Here is a 19,115-nt window from a genome sequence, read left to right as displayed (position 1 = left end):
TTGCATAGTACCCCACGGTTTGGTTTGGGTGAGCTCACCTCACTTTGGCTCGGTTAGCTTTTCCATCGAGTTTAGTAAAGTTGAAAGTATACTAGGGACGTCCGCGTATGCACGCCGTCCGCATGACATCATTTTCGTCATCAGGAGGGTCCGCAGCTGGCCGCGCGGACCGTCCGCGTGCAGCCCAAAATTTGAGACAACAGCGCATGCGCGTGAAAATATTTAGATAGGACACTCACTATAAACAAATATACAAAGGAAATAGACCCACACACTATCGGTTTTCTTCTTTAACTTTTACTTCTTCCAAGAACAGAAAGCTCTGGAGCATGTTTGTTACCATAATGTTTGATTCCTGTTCTTTGTTGTCTTGTTGTTTGTTCTAAACTGTGTTTGCAATGGTGGATCAGTTACTTTTCTTCACCTATCATCATGTTTTAATGTACTGTAAATGTCGCCAAATCAGTGCTGCCCTGACGGCCTGTTAGACTAATAATTTGAATAAGAAATCATTTGTATTGCGTATAGTGTCGAACGCGGCCATCCGCGTGTAGCCGCGGGGAGTGTACTTGGAAAGCTGCGCGGACGCATGCACGCCTGAGCCGGACGCGGAAAAAAGTATACCCCAGCCTTAAAGCTCCACTGTGTAAGATCTACTCCCATCTAGCGGTGAAAGTCTATATGACAAGCAACTGAATATTACTTTCTAGCCCTCCCCATTCGGAACGCGTTTTAACTCGTACGGTGGCCCGGCCGTGTCATGCCAAGGTTAACATGGCTTCCAGTAGCTACAAAGCAAAAGCAATGAGAAAAAATGAACAATTTGCAATGTCCTTTGCCTGTGATCCATCAAAGCACACAGATTTATGTTTAACATGAAAAAAGTCTGATTGTCATGATATGTCCGCTTAAAATCACATACAAAAAGCAACCATGACGGGTTTAAATGGACGCGAACTAATATTATGTCAAAGTACAATGCTTATGTTTTAAGTAAACGTTACATGTCCGTGTATATGTAAGAGCTTTCTCTCAGATTGGTGAAAAAAGATCGCGCAACTTTCACTTTATCAGAGTATTATGTCAGACATTATGTCAGAGTACAATGCTTATGTTTTAAGTAAACATGTTACATGTCCGTGTATATGTAAGAGCTTTCTCTCATTTTGGTGAAAAAAGATCGCGCAACATTCACACGCTTGTAAAATGAAACGAAAGACGCGCAGATCAGACGCTTTTATCAATGAAAGGCTAAAAATAGCGCTGTCACCGTGTGTTTGTGCTAGAGGTCAGAAAAGATGAAAACATTTATCTCAGTACCTCAGATTACATAAATGGGCGGAGAGACGGCGTGTGGCTGTTCAAACACATTAAACCACATGCATGTTTACACTAACAAGCGTTATGCATAATCATGCTAAAGTTAGCCAAGGAACTATACAACTTCAAGTTTACAACATGGACTGTATAGATGTAAACGAATATGCTGAATTACCTGTGGAGAATATAGAAAGTGCAACTTCAGTGTCCCTTGAGCCCATCTTGGAAAACTAACTCCAATAGTGACTTTGGTCTTGATGTTTTTCCTGTCACGTTGTCGTTTAAAATCCCCGTTTCGCATCCTTGGCGATTTGTTTTAATGTCCTCGAGAATATGTCTTCAACAGGCTTTCAAATCAAAGCATTAGATCGCAGGTTCATCACGGTGTGCGGTTGTTGTAAAATCCGAAGGATTCAAGCTACGCAGGTCACAGGCTGGATACGTCATCAAGCCTGGTTTATTTAAATTAACTGAGCATTACATTCGCAAGTCATACGCATATTACATCAATTTACAATTAACTAAGAATAATTGTCAGCTTTATAATTGTTAATATTCTGAAATAAGACTGTCTTGATGACGTATACCGCCTACACATGCAACCTCTGGAGGCTTCAGCTATCGGGCAGCGTGAGTGTAGAGTGAAAGTGCGAAAGGCGGAGCTTGAATTTCAGGAATGTCCCTCGTCAGCGAATGTATTTCAAAGATGGAGGCACAACATGGATTCAGCCAGAGAGCGCTTCGACGGTATGCATTTTATATAGCAGATTCTACACTTACGAGAATACTTTGATTAGTGGGTGGGAAGTAATTACACATGAATGAGCACATACTTTTGAAAGAAAACATGGGTTTTTGTTAAGAATTAACTCAATAAAGTACACAGTAGAGCTTTAACACTTCGCAGTGGGAGGGATTATAGGCATGTCGTTATATTTGTGCTGCCTGCTGCTGTATCATAAGTGAGAGCGTTGTGTGAATGCTAAACATCTCCATACATTAATTTATTTCTCAGTCCGGCACAAAATCAAAATTGACCACCACAAAGATGTTTGCACATTGTGTTTATCACTACCTCTGTATCACATGACAGTTTCTGTACAAACACCCGTGGCTTCGTAAGTCGACACGCTCCGCTTAGCCTCATTTAAATTTCATATACACATATAATGCACGCCTGCGTTGCGAATGCGCTGCTACAAACTGCTGCAAGTCTTGAAAAAAACTGGTATGGTGTTCATGGTTCTCAACCTGTGGATGTTTTTCATTGCCAAAAGGGAGTTTGGGACCTTAAAGCAGAGCACAGATGACAACATGTTTGCTCGAGACAGCGCAAGCTAGCACTAAGGTAAAGCTAATCTTTACATTATAGCAATGACGCTGGTAGTGACGATTCTCTCAGACCCATCAGTGATCTACGGTGTTTTCGCGTCACATTTGTTATCAGCTCGGATTGCTTGGAACCCCAACCGAGGTAGTACTAAAAAAAGTATTGGGTACTGCACCCAATGGCAAAGCTCCCAAAAGTAAGCTGACCTGACCCAAACTAAACCAAACCATGGGGTACTATGCAATGGAAAAGCGTCAATTTTTGCAATCCCAGTGTCTTAAAGTACAGACCCGACCCTCTTTTATATTAGACAATCTTAAGTCTTCATTATTTGAAGTAATTTCAAAAGTAGTAAATATGACAATTCTGGTCCACGCATGAGCACTGGATGGCAGAGGTCAGGTACTCACGTGGCATGATGCCCTGATCAACTAGTTGCTCGCGGGTCCGTCTCTGCTGCAGCCTGAGCTGGAGTACTGGTGAAGAGAAGAAGAAATCTTATGATCATTCCCCAACCTCTAGAACAAGCTGTTCAACAGTTCATTAACACATCTACACAAAAACACCAACACACCTTGTAGACAACAAAGGGGAAACTGAGCTGAGATCATACACATTTCCTTTCTAGCATTACATAAGAGTCACCACCATTGACTAAAATAGACCTTCCTGCTACTAAAACAACGGGCACTTGAGTGACCCTTTTGAAGCATGCTGTTCCTGGAAAAATTTTGAAGACATTTTTCTTTCGCCCTTTTAGCTGAGCCTCCCGGATTTACTTGGCTGATTGTAATAACAGCTCAGATTGGTCAAGAGTTGCGTGAAAGGCAAAAAGATAACACATGACATTTATCTGAAACACAAGAGCTCTATCAGTGGGGAATTCATTAACCAAAATCATAAAACACACACAGCCGGTGCAACACATGGCTGCCCTTTAGACATGCCAAAAATAACAAAACAATGTTGCACAACTTTAGTCAAACATTAAACATTTTGTTGTTAGTATCTTATGGCTTAAATAGTTTAGTATGGTACTTACAGATGTCAAGGTCATGGAATCAGAACGTATATCTTAATTTACTAAATGCATAATGAGGTTCTCCATAATGAAATATGAGAGTGGTAAGGTTTACGTTAAGACCAAAATTTATTTTCACTCACTGAGTGAGTTATTTTACCGTTAACACGGTCAACTGATGCTAGGTGAACAAAATTCTGGGGTTGACGTGTCATTTAACCACTTTCACTATGAATCTATGACATTCAAAAGGAGGAGTATATATTCTGCACCGTTAGCATCGCCAAACAGCAAAAACCAAAGTGTTTACACAAAGTTTTTCAAGGTCCATTAGATGCCTTATGGCTTAGAAAGAGATGCTGTTTATCTGAAACAATTACCCTCATCCTGTTTTGCATCCTATGCGTAACCTCAAACATCCATGGCTGGGTTTTAACCGCACTTAGCTTTGTCATCTCTCTCTTTACTAATACCATCATGCAAATTTCTATTAAACATTAGCTTAGCAAACACAGATGACAAAGCTTCAGAAAGCCAATAAAAGCTATTCAAAGTGAGCTAAACCTGCATCCGCACAGTATTGAGATGATATCCACCTCTTAGACTCGAACCACAAACAGCAGAATCTGATATCAGGCTTCCTCTGCACGTGTTAGGAGTCTTCACTTCTAAGCAGGCCATGACGTCTGCCTGTCCTGAAATGCCCTCACAAGATCTCAACGTGGGCTCCCGACCGGACCAGAACCATGCAAAGGTGGCATATGCAGAATATGTTGGTTTCTCCACACAGTGAGCAGCTCCTGTGAAACTGGGACTCCCTCAGACCAGAAAGCATCTCTGCTCCTCCAGCAAAATAAGAAAGGAGGGAGTAGAAAGGGCAGTTCAAGGTTAACCCTTCTCTGCCCTGGATCCTCATATCCAAGTTAAGGTGTTGATGTTTTACAACTACAGTTCTTTCGAAATGACTCTGGTTTTGTTTAGATAGAAAGTATTTTTTTTATATCCTTACTCAAATCTGATTTGTGAGCTTGAGCAAAAGTACATGACATTTGATGTTACTTGTACTCATCTTTCATACAAATATGGGTTCAAATGTATTACAAGTGTTACCTAAATACATTTTTAAATTAAATTTTGGCCTTATTTCATATTAATGTACTAAAGAAATAAAAAAAGGCTTGTCGGATGAATTAATAGGTGTGTATGACTTCCCGAGGCGCTGCAAGAAACGACAAGTGGATGACGTCAGAGTAACGCGAGAGCAATTTGAATCAGCCTCCTCCGCAAGATTTCTCGTGGTAAAGTTGAGCACACTTAAAAAAAGCATCTGAACTCGACAGAACTGCCCTGCGTATGCCTGTGCTTCGTCCATTAATTGTATATTAGCAGGACAATTTATCTCCTACTTCTCAGCGTGAGAAATACAAAGTTTGGCGTGTGAGCGTGTGAATTGACTGAAATGCGAGTGTCTCATGGTGAATGCGTATTTCCACATACCCAACAACTGCTGAACAACGCCGACGCACAGTCCTCGTCCTTTTCACCACTCTCTCGCCTGTACTACTGTAACTGACTGGAAAACTTAAAGAAGCCGGCTGATCTCCTAACTCTTGTGAAACACCACCACTTGCCATACTCGCTGTCGCTGCTCACTCACTGACTGGACCGGCGTCGACCTGCCAAAAAACTGCAGAGTGCCAGAATGTAGACGGGCTCTAATAGACGTGCATACCTAGGTGGAGATCAGCTGCATTGGCGCCAATCAGAGCTTCAGAGCTAAAGCGGGGCTACAGATTAGCTGTCCATAAAGAACCCACGTATCTAACAGTAGTTCCGCATTACATTAATTATTTTGCACGCAAGTTTTTTTATTTTCATACCGTGTATTCTCCGTTTAAATTCATGCACCAAACCGTGACCCCCGTACCGATTCGGTTCGAAACGAATACATGTACCATTCCACCGCAGTACATGGTGGTCTTAAAAGGATGGACATGGCCAGAAACAATGCTCAGGTAGGCCGTGGAATTTAAACAATCCCAAATTGGCACTAAGGGACCTAAAGTGTGCCAAGAAAACATCCCCCACACCATTACCACCACCACCAGCCTGCACAGTTGTAACAAGGCATGATAGATCCATGTTCTCATTCTGTTTACGCCAAATTCTGACTCTACCATCTGAATGTCTCAACAAAAATCGAGACTCATCGGACCAGGCAACAATTTTCCAGTCTTCAACTGTCCAATTTTGGTGAGCTAGTGCAAATTGTAGCCTCTTTTTCTTATTTGTAGTGGAGATGAGTGGTACCCGGTGGGGTCTTCTGCTGTTGTAGCCCATCCGCCTTAAGGTTGTGCGTGTTGTGGCTTCACAAATGCTTTGCTGCATACCTCAGTTATAACAAGTAGTTATTTCAGTCAAAGTTGCTCTTCTATCAGCTTGAATCAGTCGGCCCATTCTCCTCTGACATCAACAAGGCATTTTCGCTCACAGGACTGCCGCATACTGGATGTTTTTCCCTTTTCACACCATTCTTTGTAAATCAGAAATGGTTGTGCGTGAAAATCCCAGTAACTGAGCAGATTGTGAAATACTCAGATCGGCCCGTCTGGCACCAACAACCATGCCATGCTCAAAATTGCTTAAATCACATTTCTTGACATTCAGTTTGGAGTTTTGCAGTCTTGAGCAGGACCACACACCTGAATGCATTGAAGCAACTGCCATGTGATTGGTTGATTAGATAATTGCATTAATGAGAAATTGAGCAGGTTTTCCTAATAATCCTTTAGGTAAGTGTATATCTATTATGGACATTTCATCTTCATGCTGAAAGTTTGTTATTTGCATGCGTTTTTAAGTTTAAACTTTTATTTTACTTGCTGCTGCTCTTATCCGTAGCGCGTACACATGATGCACGTGCACAGAGCAAAGATCTCTCTCACGTCTTACAGTTTTACTTTATAAGAATGTATCTATATTTAAATCATACACTGAAGACACTGCAGTGTTTTATTTTCATTACTTGTTCAGTAAAGCCTTTTTAAAGGCATATTAAATAGCTCTTTGTAGAATGAACATTTGTTGTGCTTAGTTATTTGATTCTCTAAAAAAACTATAATATACTCGATTAAATTATATAACAAAGGCTATTCCTTTATCTACAAAAAAATTAATAGTTACGGTCTTTAATGAGCTTCTATATCAGCTTGAAGAATCAGTATCGGGCATTGGTATCGGCCGATCATGACGACAAGAACTCGGTATCGCTGCAAAAATCCTGATCGGAGCATCCCTATTACAGAGTGCAGATCTTCTGTTTATAATTTGGAAGAACTTAAAACATTGTAGACAGGTTAAAAGTAGAAGTTCATATCTGAGACTTGAAAGCAGCGAAAACCAAAACCTTATTGTTCATCAACATAGTAAACATCTTCTTTGACAGACTCTTAAAGACAATGAGTAACTGACACGGACCACGCTCTGCCAGAGTCGTTCACATATCCATTCGAAGTGACGGCATGACCTCGACATAACTAGAGACACAGAGGTGCAGCTGTGAGCCAGCAACCACAGGCATTGCTGTCCTACGACCTTTCACATGTCAATCAAAGTCTGCATCTGAATGACAGCGCAAAATGTCAGAATTTTGAAAGCTGCGTTTGTTTACTGAGGAGTGAAGGGATGGAAAAAAAGGTTCTTGAAGTGGTCACAAAAATAAACATTATCTAATCGACTGGAGATAGAGGCAAACCTAATCAGGATACACTAGGAATTGGAATAGGAAGAAGACTGAAGGCCCATAATTAATAATAGCTGAATTTCTACAAGATGTAATTACAAAGTGGAACTGAACATCATTCCAGAACAGGCCAAGTTTTAATTCTCAAAATAAATTCACTGTGTTGACCAAAAATGGCCAAAAAGTCTGACTGATGGCAAACCAGCCAAGGGAGACATTTAAACCAAATATCTTTGTGATTTTGTTGAAGGAGAAACCAATTAGCACCAGTCTGTACACCATAAGAACGGATCAATCAAAAATTAAAACTATAATTTTTAATTGCTATATGACCTTTTCAGTTGAAAACAAAGCTGAATTTTATCCATTTTGGTCTTTTCCATACAACGAAAACAATTGGGAATCAGTTGTCAAGAAAAATTTTCAAGGCAAAATACTGAGTTGGGTTTATGACCTTTTTTGGGCGTGAAACTTCCATCTACTGACAGTCTCCATACGCCTTCATTTTATGCAACAGCGTGACCATTTTTCTAAACTTTTTTAGGGCTCCACCAGGAACCCTACATATGTCTCAGTACAGTAAGTGAAAAGTGCTAACATACAGTAGTGGCCAAAAGTGTGCTTTTAATGCCCCCTCTGGTTAGATTAAACCTTCAAACACAATAATGCAACATGCATACAACATTTTTAATGCATCTTTAATAAAAAAAAATGTATGTTTATGTCTTTATGTTCCCAAAGTATAATTTCCCAAATGCATTTGATATGTTTCTCAGTGTTTTTTTTACTTACCGTTCTTGCGCTCGTTGAGAGGGGGAAGCTTCTGGCAGGGATGCAGAGACAGTTCGCCCATCTCATGGGTAACAGCCTCACTCTGGGGGCTGGGTACCAACAAGCCCCCAATCCCAGCACCCCCTTGGTCCTCCATGTCTCCTCAGCCGAGGAGTCAAAGGTATCGCTGGAGATCAGAAGCAGCTATGATTACAGGAAGACCCTCACTTTAATCTCTGTGAAAACAAAGTCAGTAGAGCTTCAGGTAAGGCAAAACAGTGAAAGAGATGAACAGGAAAAAGACTGCAGGCAGTATATTAAAAGTAATAACCGAAATGTTTTTATAGATTAAATGGCGCTTATGTGAATGATGTAATAGGTCAAGGATGTAGTAATGCCTGTAATATCGCTCTAGCAATGTAAAAAAATAAAAATACAAATGCACAGGATTTGTCAAATATTCAACATATACAGTTGCTGTTCTTATAACAAATATTTATCAAAACAGAAAAAGTAATCACACGAGTGCCTCTCTACAGAATATAAAAGAAAAATTTGTGTTTGGTAGCCTATCATTACTTGACATCATCGTGGTGGATGTGATACCAGTAGAAACAAATATAGTGCTCACCATGGTGCTGTAAAATGCTAGAATAAACCAAAACCACATCAGCACAAACCACAACCATTCCTTTCTCCGGGAACATTTAGTTTTCAAAAACCCTCCTCGTGTCCTGTCACATGGGCACACTTAGCAACTCATTCTTCATATGACTTTCAAATAAGAATTTACGGCAGATCAATTAAGCAACTATCCCAAATTTCTCATTTTTGTCCAAGTATACTGTGACTGATATCGTTTCCGTTTGCCAATGAGGTTTTTGCCGTCCACACTGCGATCTAAAAAACAAAATCTTCAAATATCACGACTAGATTTAACTTCAAACGACAAACTAGGTTGCACCCTTTGGGTTTTAGTGCCCAAACACATCCCATCCTAAAAAGTGTACTGGTCTACGAAAAGCTGTTGAAATATGAATGCCAGCCGTTTCTACTTACTGATTAAATGATCGGGCCATTTCGAAATTCACTCATTAAAACTTTGTGGGACATGTGGTGACTAACCTAATAAAAAACAATGCATTTTTGGAAATGGAGATGCATTGGAGAAAGAAAAAAGCATGACCCCTGATACCCATCTATATAGACCTGAATTAAAATAAACAAACAGAGAGCCGAACATGATGTTGTGCAAACAAACCCTCACACAATACTGTACAGTCAGCTACAATACTAACAGGCCATATCTCACGCTCTGCGTACCCTTATATAACACACAAGCTAATGTCAACATCTTTCTGTGTTCTTTATTGTTAAGTGGTTATTTTTGCATTTCTTAAACTCTCCATACTGTAACATCTCTTGTTTGATAGCTAGCTTAATCCACAATTTGTTTATGTTTTGCAGGGAAGTGTGCCAGCATTTTGGACACAAAGGTGCATGGATTGTAAGTCTGCTATTAGTCCTTCATACTTACAGTTGCTAGGATACAGCAACATCCCACACAAATAAAGTCAAGCTGCTCTCTCCCTCTCTCTACCGTACAGTCTGTATTTTAGAAATCGTTCATAGTACCAGGGTAAAATTCAGACCCATGCACATAGGAAAGTTTATTTTCATAATGGGAAATATTTATTTGGTGAAAACATAACTTTGAACAGTCTGTGACTCAATTTGAATTATTTGTACTATGCAAACAGACTACACATGGTTAAATGTTGTGTATAATGAAATTAATGTCACACACACGCGCTTGCATAACAAAGAATACCTTGAACAGCAAAATGACTAAATAATGAACTTCCTCAAATTTCTGAAATCAATTTGACAAAGCTGTTAAAGGACAAGTTCGGTATTTTACACTTAAAGCCCTGTTTTCAGATTGTTTATGATGAAACGGTTTTGACTGAAATTTGATGCTGGCCCGAGAATTTGCGGGTGTTTGTTGTATTAGCCCCCACCTCTATAATGGCTGCTAGGGATGCTCATATCAGTTAATTTTCCCGACCGACAACCGTAGCTTCTAAACCGAACATTAACCGTTAACTGATAAGATTTTAATATGAAATTGTCATTGAGTAAAAATACAGTTGACGGTTGTCTGTGAACTAGTAAAAACAAAACATTTAATTTGAACGTGCAAACAGCAGCCACAGATCAACAACAGAACCAGGATTCATACATTATCAGATATTCACGCAACATTACCTTATTAAAAAGCACGCGATCGGTCCAGTAGATTAATATCCAAAGGACAGATTGTCTCCGTTTCATCTACCATAGTGGTCATTTCTAAAGCAGGACGCTTTTCAGAAAGTTTTGGTTTTGCGTCGTCTTTGGTTTTACGTCGTGCAAACAGCAGCCACAGATCAAAAACAGAACCAGGATTCATACATTATCAGATATTCACGCAACATACCTTGTTAAAAAGCACGCGATCGGTCCAGTGGATTAATATCCAAATGGCAGATTGTCTCCGTTTCATCTACTACAGTGGTCATTTCTAAAGCAGGACGCTTTTCAGAAAGTTTTGGTTTTGCGTCGTCTTTCTCCGTTTGTCCAAAAAGAGCTAGATGTTTATGATTAGGGTCAGAGGCCATCAGCGAACGTCTGTCCGGATGTGCGCAGACGGACCGCGTCATCTTGCGCGGACACGCGCCCGTCTCCGTTCAGCTTCCAAACACGCATACAAATGATTTCTCATACAAATGATTACTTTATCAGACCGTCAGGGCAGCAATCATTTGTGTCATTTACAGGACATTCACAAATTAAAGATAGAAAAGTGGCGAAATGTCTGTCGGCTCATGAGGACACACACCATGTATTAACAAATATTTTTTATTTTAACTGATAATGTTAATCGGTCATAATTTCTTACCTTCGGTTAACGGTTAAACGGTCAATGTCAACATCCCTAATGGCTGCATAAGTGCACTGGAACAATCCTTCCTAAAACGCATTAAACTTTCATTTACAAAGACGTAAAACTCACCGAGTGGTCAGGGGTGTTCACTGCTCACACAAAAATCACTGCAAAATATGCTTTCCAACAGGTGTTTTACCATTCGTTGTAAACTTGTGGACCTATTTTTCCAAACGCCTCACACCAGTACATTCTTCCATTGAGAGCTTGAATAATAGACACTCCAGCCCAGTTGGTGGCGCTAATCCGCCTTTGCCAATTGCAAGAATACAAACAAAGTTCCCGGCGGCGGAGTAATACCGTACCTCACAGCACTTCTAATACAAGTCAATGGAGTTGGACAAAAACTACGATAAAACCCGTTGGAAAGCATCTTATGCAGCGATTTTTGTGTGAGCATATCAGTGAACAACCCTGACCACTCGGTGAGTTTCAGGTCTTTGTTAACGAAAGTTTAATGCATTTTAAGAAGGATTGTTCCAGTGCACTTATGCAGCCATTATAGAGGTGGGGACTGATACAACAAACACCCACAAATTCTCGGGCCAGCATCATATGTCCAAATTTCAGTCAAAACCATTCTATTTCATCAAAAACAATCTGAAAACAGGGCTTTAAGTGTAAAATACCAAACTTGTCCTTTAACACATTATTGTGCACAATAAAGAGCACACAGAAAGCAATATAGGTGTTAGAAGGTGGAAAGTCGATGCAAAAAAATATCGACACATGCGAGTAAAGTGATATTTTGTTAAAAAATGCACAGTACTGCAACATAATGCAAACTATCGCTTTACAACCCCACTATTGTAATACATTTCGTGAGATTTTTGTAGATACACAGCACTACCGAAAAATGCCGCTCGCATGACCTTGCAAATGAACTCTTTCCCCACCATTGACGAGTTAACTCGTGAATTAAGAGAAAACGCTTTCACTAGTTTTTCCCGGAAAGCCGCATTTCCGCTATTATGCACCAGGTGGCACTCTTCCCCAACTTGTAAAACCCAGAAGTGTTCTTTTAGGACAAACAGTTCAGACTCTGTGTATGTTTTGAGGATCGCTCTGAATCTGATCTGAATGCAATTATCTCAGACTTTTGCTTACATTTTTGTATTTTTGAAGAAGTCTACGCATATTTGAGAGGTGATAAAAACAGAACAATCTTTTTTTGAAAGCAAAGGGTCTGTTCTTTCATTTAATATATTGTGTTAATACGTTTAAAGAAAAACATTTTCTTTAATCATTAAACTTTTGTGAAAAAAATCATAAAAAATTATGCTGCTGGCTGGTAACTTTTTTTTTAAATGCTGGCGAAAAAAAAAGAGTTAAAGAACATCCTGGTTTGTGTCTAAAAAAAATAATAAAAGCTAAAACTAAAAAACAAAATTACAAACTGAAGTGTATTGTATTCAATTTTAACTGAATAATTATTCAATTAAAACCCAAAGTTAGAAATGTGTGATTTAAGTTTAGGTTAAAGGCAAAACTCACATCTTTAATTTGTTGCCAAGATAACACAGAATGTTTGAATAGTTAAAAAAAACAATAACCACAAAATCTCAATGTATATAAATTATAAACATGCCAAAAACTGTTTACTACTAACTAATGACATTCCATAAAGGTTCAAACTCAAAACAATGTAATTCATGTCTTCCATCCATTTACGTTACAGGACATTTAACATAACTTCCCACTGCATATACAAGCATACAAAGAACTTATGTAGATTCACTGTGTCAAAAGACCAACACTATTAAACAACATCTGGCTTACACCTCATTACAGTTGACATATCTCCACCAGTAAGACTTAAGATATTAGCCTAGAAATCTAGACGCACCCTAGCGGCCGCAAAATATATTTGCTGCCAGGGTTTAGTCTAGGCACTCACAATACACTTAACCGGTCCAAAAACCAAAATTTGGTCAGGCCAATCACATCGTGTGTAGCGTCTGTGGGGCGGGCTTAACATGATGACGACAGAGCTGCAACGGTTCCTACTTGAAAACAGAGAATGGCTGCTGCTGCTGGCGAACAGCTATCTTTTGAAGCGGCTTTGGCCGCGACTCTGGAGGACTTAGACTTATGTTTTTCTTTGAGAGAAGAGCAAATAAACCCTACTGAAGTCCTTTTTAAGCAAGAAAGATGTGTTTGGAGTTTTGCCGACTGGTTACGGTAACTACGTCACCTTCTTCGTTGCTCTGATCCGTCATAGCGCTATCCTATTGCGTGCAGAGGCATTTTGAGGGACAACCTTATATCCCGCCCCTTGCATTGAGCCGTTTGTGTGAAGAGTTGCCAGACCTTACATCTTGATGTAGGTCTGGCTAACCAGTAACCAGGCTATTAAGATATACTTTGTCTTCATTCTAAGGAATCTTAAAATACATTCAATACATATATCCTACATAAGAGGCATATGGGCTGTGCTCATTCTGCGGTCTGCTCTTCCTGGCATGCCTCACTGTTAAAGTTAGCTCACAGCTTAATAATTTTCCATAAGGTGTGATCAACCCTCAAACCAAATACACTTCAGAATAACAAAACTGAATGACAAGCTATCTCTCAAGATGGATTTAGTTGATGATTTACATTCTTTAACATCAATGCACCTGGCAGGAATTTCATTCAAAGTCACTACAGTGTTACACTGTAAATTTATTCAGAATGTCCTAGATTACTTTCAGTACAGGTGAGTGATTTTAATGTTTTGTGGGACAGCATTCCACTTTAAGATCTGCACAATTTTGCTCAAAACATGCAAACCAATAATGACACCTCACTGAGAAATGACCAGACGATGTGATGACGTCTAGCAATGTCAAAGGGCAGATACTTAAACTGAGCTTGTGTTTTCATTGGTTTAAAACTTTCATACCAAAACAACAACAGCAAAAAGGGTTTGGCAAGACATTCAGGGGTCTGGGCTTTCGTTTAGGGATTAGAGATATGTACTTGAAGTAAATTTCCAGAATTTATTGCATTATGTAAAATTTCAGCAAATCATGCGCTCATAACAATGCGCAGCTTTCTAATTTCTAACTGAACAAATAACGCAACTAAGGGGTGGTTTTCCAGACAGGGATTAGCTTAAGCCAGAACTAGGCCTTAGTTTAAAGGAGTAGTCCACTTTAAAGATGGGGTCCATTTACTTTTTATAGTAGGAAAAAAATACTATGGTAAGTCAATGGGCCCCATCTATAAAGTGGACTATTCCTTTAATTAGGAAACTAATTAAGTTAAGTTAACTAAGGACACTGATTAGGGATGGGCACGAGTACTCGATTGCTCGAGTACTCGAACGTGGCATCGATGATCGATCACGAAAACGATGATCATGTGGGTTTATTTATTTTTTGTGGATATGGCGGCATTTGGATGTCTGGTTAGCGTTACAAGCGCATGTGGTAGTAAAGACTGGGTCTGGAGATGCGTGTTTGACGTCGTGTCGAGCTACGCAGACTGACGTATGACATCAGTAACATTACCATGCGTGATTCAAAAACAAACAGATAATTCCGCGCGACCGCTCCGCAGCAACCTGCCGATCCGCGCAATGCATGGCAGCCCGCAAAGCCGGCCACACAACTCACATCACTGACGCACTATGGTTTAAAGGATGCCGTTATTTTCGGAAATACAGTCAGTCAGGTGCAAAATGTACAGCGCCGTCAAAAGTTCAATGGGTTATCATCTCATATTTAAACATCAAATGTCAAGAGATACAGAGAGCCATACGAGCATTACCATTACATCTTGACTGAGGTAAGAGGACGACACGACACAGCTAAACGCTAAAATGATAGCAAAACACTTAAAGCTGCTTAATGTTATGAAGCTTGAGCTTTGACTGGACGTGTTTAAAAGTGCGCTGTTTATGATGCACATCCACAAAGGGAGTTAAACTTTTTTTTTTCGTTGAAAACTTAGTTGAAGTCTGGCATTTTATGCAGATAGATGCACGTTGTAAATTTATGTTGTATAAAGGCCTAATATTATGCAGAGTGCGTCATATAGAAAGCGCTTCGGTTTGTGTTTATTAACCCTTTAGTTTCACTTCATCACGCAGCTTTTCCTGTTAGAGGTCTCTGTTAAAAACATTTAATTCATTAAAAATCTAGTATTTGTTCATTGTTCTGTCATAGTTTCTTTGAAATTAAGTTTTATTTGAAGGTTTTTAATAAAAATATTTTCATTTTCACCATGAAGTGTACCCCGCCCCTTTGATTGCCCCGCCCCCAGTTAATCGATTACTCGTTCTTCAGACCTATGGATTCATCGGAATGAAAAAATGACATAAATGCACATCCCTAACACTGATGTATTTTATGATATGTCAGTGCAAGTTGTTTTCAGTTTGGCCAGCTTTTACATTTATTTTATTTTAGTCTAGGACTAATCTAATCCCTGTACGGGACTCTAATCAATATGTTAAACATCATGTGACTTCATTACCTAAACTAGTTCTTGTTTTGGTAATGAAGAAATAAGCTTTACCATTGTTCTAGTAAAGAAGTTACAACATTTTTGGTTTTCCTCTAGGAAGCTGCAGTGCCCTCGAGCTCTAGTTCTCCTTTCAACCGATTGCTTCTCCATCATAATAGCAACAAAATAAAACATTTAATCCGTCCGAAGTGACTGAACCTGATTCTGCTGAGACAGCATACCACGACTCACGGCTAAACACATTTGCCCTGTTTAGCCCAGTTAAAAAGCAAATCCAGATGCTAGATCTTTTCATGTGTTCTGGTAAAACTACAGAAAACAACTTCCATCTGTTCCTTAAATGAAAGTAACAAGGTGGGACGGCACAAGCTAAAATGTTTAGTCCAGCCCCTGTCATTAACCTTCAATAAACAGTTTAAGTGTAAGATTAGGGTCCAAATCAACCATGTATGGTGTATAGTAAAGATCCACTATGAAATAAAAAAAGAATCTTTTTATATGCAATAATAATTTATTATAATGTTAATGTTATGTTTTGAAGAGATCTTTAATGAATCACCCTGCAGCCCCAACCCATACAACAGACAACCCCAGGCCGGATCCGTACCGGAGCAGCTGACTTCGGTCCGGACCCGGTCTACGGTCTGGGCAAGCTATTAAAAATTTTGCATATTAATCAGTCACAGAATTGGATCTAAATTGGAAACTTCAACAATCAAATTAGATTGATAAAAGGACTATTAAAAGGTATTAAAAGCAATAGGTTACCCAGGCTTACAAAAACACCCAATAAATCCATGTTAGCACATAAGATCAGATTGTGTTTCCTCTCCCTGACTAACAACTTCTCATTGTTACAATCACTTTAATTCAAGATCACATTACAGCAAAGCCAAAATCCTGCATGCAAGGACTGTGGATTTCCACAGGATTAAAACCTTTATCACTCTCCATAACATGAGGGGGGATGCCAGGAGCCACAGATCCTCTGATATAAAGTTATACTTGTATATGACTCGACTCCTGCCTGATCTGAAGGCTTGTTTACTGTCATTCAGGAAAGAGTCAATGACACCAATAGGAATGCATGTGTGTTTAACATTTATGTCATGCAGATTATCCATATTTCCTTGTGAATATCAGACAGAATTACAGTGTAACATTTAAGGGCTCAAACATCACTGCCTTACCAACCATAAGCATGTAAACCAACAGCATTGACATAAACAGAGCATAGTGTTTACAGACAATAATAAAGTTAGCATACTAGTCCCTAAAAAACCACCCGAGTGTCTTGTATCTCGACACTTAGAGGTTATATAAAACGTCCGAGACGATTTAACGGCGTATCGTGTTTTACGCTGTGATTTTAGCGTAGATATTTCGGATGTACATGGCAGCCATGCTCCGTATTTCTCAATGGCTAAATCCTAATATCATCAGTCTAACGCGACATGTAAAATTACTTACTGTCATATAATGTCCTTATGGCTCGCTCATATATGTATTAGGGCACTGGTTTATTGCTCCATAACTGTCCTCGATGTGGTCACCCATGTAACCGAGATTGGTAGTGTTTTTCTTTGGGACTGAAGTTTTTTTTTTTTGAGGAAGTAAGATGGCTGCTAGTGACGCAAACGTAGGTGTAGCACCAACAGTGGGCGCTAATGTAATAACAAGTCCAAAGGTGCAGATTTTACATTTATGCATTTGCTAGATGTTTTTATTTCAAGCGACTTACAAAAATGAGGAAAACTATGTGATTCATCTTAAAGAGGCAAATTTATGTGACCCTGCTGGTGAAACCCCAGCTAAAGTCATTTTTATTGATTGACTGTTTACTACATAAAATCATCCTACATAATGTAAAGACCATTCTATGAAAATATAACCTTGATGGTCATGTCAAAGATTGAAATGAAATTTGTAGTTGAAATCAAACCTTGATGCTTCTGGAATTCAAAGACAGGGTCACATACGAAGATACAAAAGTTTCCTGTTGGAGGAAGGAGAGAAAGGAACAGAGATACATGTTTGCTATACTTTGTTACTAGATATAAAAGGTAGATACCAGATAACAACCAGTCAAAACTAATAACACATGGTAGCCCAAATGCTGCAAATAATTTTGACAGGTACTGTTTAAAGGGACAGTTAACCCAAAAATGAAAAATCTGTCATCATTTACTCACTCTCGTGTTGTTTCAAATCTGTATACATTTTGTTGTTCTGATAAACACAAAACAAGATATTTTAAGAAATCTTTGTAATCAAACAGTTCGTGGACCCCATTTACTTCCATAGAAGTATTTTTTCCTACAATGGAAGTGAATGAGGACCACGAATGGTTTGGTTACAAAAATTTCTCAAAATATCTTCCTTTGTGTTCAAGAAATTTATACAGGTTTGTAACAATATGAGGGTGAGTAAATGATGACAGAATTTAAAGTTTTGGGTGAACTATCCCTTTAAAGAGCTCCAATTATCCAAATCACGATTTTACATTTTCTTTGAGTTTACATGAGTTTTGTACATGAATCAGTGAGTTTCAGGAAGAGAGTGAAATCTGGAGCAACTAAAATGTATGGAATGTTGAAATTAATATGTTTTTAAACCATAAACCACGCGAACACATTGTATTAGCCTATACCAAATATACAAAATAACGTTGTTTTTTAGCAATAAAATGGGTGCCCTTTAATATTACACAAAAAATGTATATAAATATGTCTTTTAATAACACATATGACCTTATATTTACAAATGATTAACCATATAGCGTGTTTATGACATTTGATCACAAAAAGGTTGGTCTGGCATTAAGTCTGCATTAGTTAAAAATGAGCAAATAAAATATTTCAAATCAATATTTAATTTTTCTTACCTTACTTATGAGGTAAATAGCCATGTAATAAGCGGGAAAATGTACAGGCAACTGGTTTATCGCAGAAATAAACTCTGACAGGATCTCACACAGAAGAGGCTTATTTCACGATGACAACGGGCATATTGTAATATTAACTCTTTCCCCACCATTGACAAGTTATCTCGTCAATTAAGAGAAAACATTTGCATAAAAAAGTGTTCCTGATCATTTTTATGCTAATCTGCAATACCGCAATCCACTAGACTTACCCAATTTATGAAAAAACTTAAGCCAAAACGTTATTTACAAATTTTAAACTCTGTGTATGTTTTTATAATCGTTCTGAATCTGATCTCTAACAAAATTCCTTCACAAAAAAGCAATTATTTCAGCTTTTTGCTAAAAACTTTGTATTTTTAAAGAAAAATACCCTTATCTTTCTCTGTTTATAAACAGAGAAAAAAATATAGATAGGATTAAACGTTTATTCCTGTTTTGTTTGTTTGGTATGTTCTTTCATTTGATATATTTTTAGAAGAAAATTTTCCTGGAAGGCATTTTGTGAAACTTTTGTGAAAATCATAAAAAATGATGGCAGGCACCTTAAAAAAAAAATGGCTGGCGGGA

General features: G+C 38.7%; 1 protein-coding gene across 2 annotated transcripts in view; it reads right to left on the bottom strand.

The window, feature by feature from the left end:
* The window catches only part of mrtfba (myocardin related transcription factor Ba), a 29,739-nt gene extending 12,498 nt beyond the window's left edge, over window positions 1-17,241 (bottom strand). For both annotated transcript variants that reach the window (XM_065242493.2, XM_065242495.2), the window contains exons 1-3: window positions 17,093-17,241; window positions 8,206-8,420; window positions 3,061-3,126 (exon numbers count right to left, since the gene is read on the bottom strand). In XM_065242493.2, coding sequence (XP_065098565.1) covers window positions 3,061-3,126; window positions 8,206-8,341 — 202 coding nt within the window. In that variant the 5' untranslated portion in view covers window positions 8,342-8,420; window positions 17,093-17,241. The remainder of the gene's footprint in view (window positions 1-3,060; window positions 3,127-8,205; window positions 8,421-17,092) is intronic.
* Window positions 17,242-19,115: the final 1,874 nt, after the last annotated feature.

The sequence above is a fragment of the Paramisgurnus dabryanus genome, chromosome 1, assembly GCF_030506205.2.
Source record: "Paramisgurnus dabryanus chromosome 1, PD_genome_1.1, whole genome shotgun sequence".
Classification (NCBI taxonomy): domain Eukaryota; kingdom Metazoa; phylum Chordata; class Actinopteri; order Cypriniformes; family Cobitidae; genus Paramisgurnus; species Paramisgurnus dabryanus.
Note: the sequence above shows the minus strand (reverse complement) of the source record. Positions and strands in the feature narration are given on the sequence as shown.